The 2,784-nt window shown below is 38.6% G+C and overlaps 1 protein-coding gene across 1 annotated transcript; it reads right to left on the reverse strand.

Moving 5' to 3' along the window:
* Nucleotides 1-170: 170 nt before the first annotated feature.
* Nucleotides 171-2,784, reverse strand: LOC123174558 (rust resistance kinase Lr10-like; the record flags this gene model as incomplete). The annotated part of the gene is given in 3 exon segments (XM_044590065.1): nt 171-1,411; nt 1,574-1,597; nt 2,739-2,784. Coding segments are annotated over 3 exon segments (1,158 nt in total), but the record flags the coding sequence as incomplete, so codon positions are not given.

A 2,784-nucleotide genomic window follows, 5' to 3' on the forward strand; every position in this document is an offset into this window, starting at 1 on the left:
GAGTGAAAGGGGATAAAATCACAGCAATGACAGGATACCCACTAGTACTCTAATTTAACAAGTTCTCATTATTCAGTGTTGACAAATCCAGCGCCATATGTTTCTAATTAATAGCATTACAACATGATAAGGTACAGATCAGGTGATCCATGTAGCAATACAATAATAAAGGTACAGATCAGGTGACCCATGTACGTAGTTCAGTTCAGTATGTAGTCGAATTAACATTCGACATGGAAGTACAAGGCATTACAGTTTGCAACACAGATGCGAGTTAACTTCGCTCAAACGTGTAATAAAATACACAAAAACACAGTGCATATTCATCTGTTTGTCGTGTTTTGTGGCATACGGCGATTGTCAGACGACACAAAGGGCTTGGGGGGAATCTGCAGGTTCTGCAACCTCCCTGTTAGCATGTTTACAACTTTCGTCATTGAAGGCCGATTCTTTGGGTTCCATTGGATACACCACAATGCCACAATAGTCAGCTGCCTCATCTTTTCTTTGTCTTCTACTGTCATTTCTGAAGTAAGCTCCCATTCATGCCCACTGATTACTCTCTCGTAGATCCACTCCGGGAGATATACCTCGTCCTGGTTCTCAACACTTGGGTCTGAGTTCCTCCGCTCGCTCACCATTTCCAACACCAGCATGCCGAAACTGTACACATCTGACTTGTAAGACACCCCTCCAAAGTTCCGAGAATATAGCTCTGGTGCGATGTATCCCATGGTGCCTCTTGCTGCAGTCAAGGTAACGATGCTTTGGTCCCTTGCACACAGCTTTGCAAGGCCAAAGTCTGAGATCTTCGGGTTGAAGTTGTAGTCCAGCAGGATGTTGTGTGGCTTGATGTCAAAATGGAGAATCCGCTGGTTGCAGCCTTGATGCAGGTATTCCATTCCTCGAGCAATTCCTAACGCAATATCTAGCATTTTGTTGGGTGCTAGGGGTTGTCGAGAAGTATTAGAAACTTGTGGAAATATGTATTTCTCCAGTGACTCATTAGGCATGAATTCGTAAATAAGAGCCTGTCTCATTCCTTCAGAGCAAAAGCCCAAGAGACGGACGATATTTGTATGGTGGATTAGTCCAATGGTTGCAACCTCATTGATGAATTCCTCTCCCTCTCCTGTGGAGCCCTCTAGCATCTTGACTGCCACAGGCACTCCATTTGGTAGCTCACCTTTGTACACACTTCCAAATCCACCTTGGCCGAGTTTATCCTTAAACCGTCTTGCTATCTTCTTAACTTCAGGGAAAGTGTACCTTGTGGGTTTTGATGAGCCATATGCCTTGAGAAACATTTCAACCTTCATATTTATCTCTTCATTGTACCTTGACTTCAAGGAGAGATATATCACAGTGGCCACAATCAATGAAAGAACTACAAATGCAGCTACAGATGAGGCTGTTGATTTAAAAGAAAAGAAATTAGTGTGTTGCATTCAGATAAGAAGCTTGGTAAGAAAATAAGAATTAGGCCGGTAACGAGACAACACAAAAGAGTTAGTGTGGTAAGCAATAAGAATTGCATGTAGAATGGAAAAAGGAATAAGAGTTTCAGCATTACCTGCAATTCGGATGGCACGCATATCTGCATGTAGGAAGAAGATCATTAATTTCGCTATGATTTAATGTAGACAAAAACAGAAAAAAAACACTCAAATATGTTAGGAATCACTAATTCCTGATTGGTGTACGAGTTTCTTGTATGGATATAGGTTGCTTTCCTTGTTATTATGCTGATTGATATGTTCCCTTGTTATTTCTGACACGTGGTTTCAAGTATTTTGGACCTCAGACTTGTGGTATTATGTTGATTGATATGTTGCCTTGTTATGTTATAGCTGTACCATTGTGTGCTTACTTTTCTTTTACTTATCATGCAAGTCCAGTAACACATTAAAAGTACAAATTTTGGAAGAAGTACATTTACATGCTTATTACTTTGTAGTTAATATTTCTTTTGTATTTTAGTTGAGTATTGGGATTTTGAATTTTGAACAGGATTTAATTGAAGACAAGTTCGTTGAAATTAATGTTCATCGGTAATCACTATATGGGATGAAAGAACTGCGAGTGATATGATAGAATTCTGCTCAAAAGTAGGTATGAACATAAAAATATGATTGATTCCCATGAATACTGATGCACATTGATAAGACCGCGTATATGTTTCTTTAACATAAGATCTAAGTTCATTCAGCGACTAGTAAGAAAAATAATTTGTTGATTGGCTTCATAAGTTTACAAGTTACACCACTGTAGAAGTCAATAACGTGGCTAGAATAAAGAACATTAGTCAAACCTACAAAGTACACAGTTAATGAAATCAAACCTACTAAGCTTGACCTTATGGTCAAACAAAGCTTGTTCTTTAGATCTAAAAGACTAGCACTATCTGAAAAATATCCAATTGGTGAGAATTTTGCAAGTTAGTCAACCATTAATAATTTGGCCCTATAATTTGGCGCTGCCATTTCTTTACCAAAGTTTTGTGTGGGTATTTCCAGGGATGTGAACCTAGAGACTAGCTGTGTTTGAACAAGTTAACTATTGGTCTGATTTCATTATAGGTGAAAAATCCTGTGGGAAGATTAAAAATACTTAACATCAGAGTATAGGAGATCAACAAACTAGTAGATGGAGAAACAGAAAATCTAGAATGTCGTTCGAAAATAAAATGTTACACCATAATGAACATATGGGATTTAACTAGGGACATAACACAATACCATGTTGCTGGCAGAATGCTTGACGCCTTTGTGTGCTAAATCCACA

This window comes from Triticum aestivum, unplaced genomic scaffold (assembly GCF_018294505.1).
Source record: "Triticum aestivum cultivar Chinese Spring unplaced genomic scaffold, IWGSC CS RefSeq v2.1 scaffold75755, whole genome shotgun sequence".
Lineage (NCBI taxonomy): Eukaryota > Viridiplantae > Streptophyta > Magnoliopsida > Poales > Poaceae > Triticum > Triticum aestivum.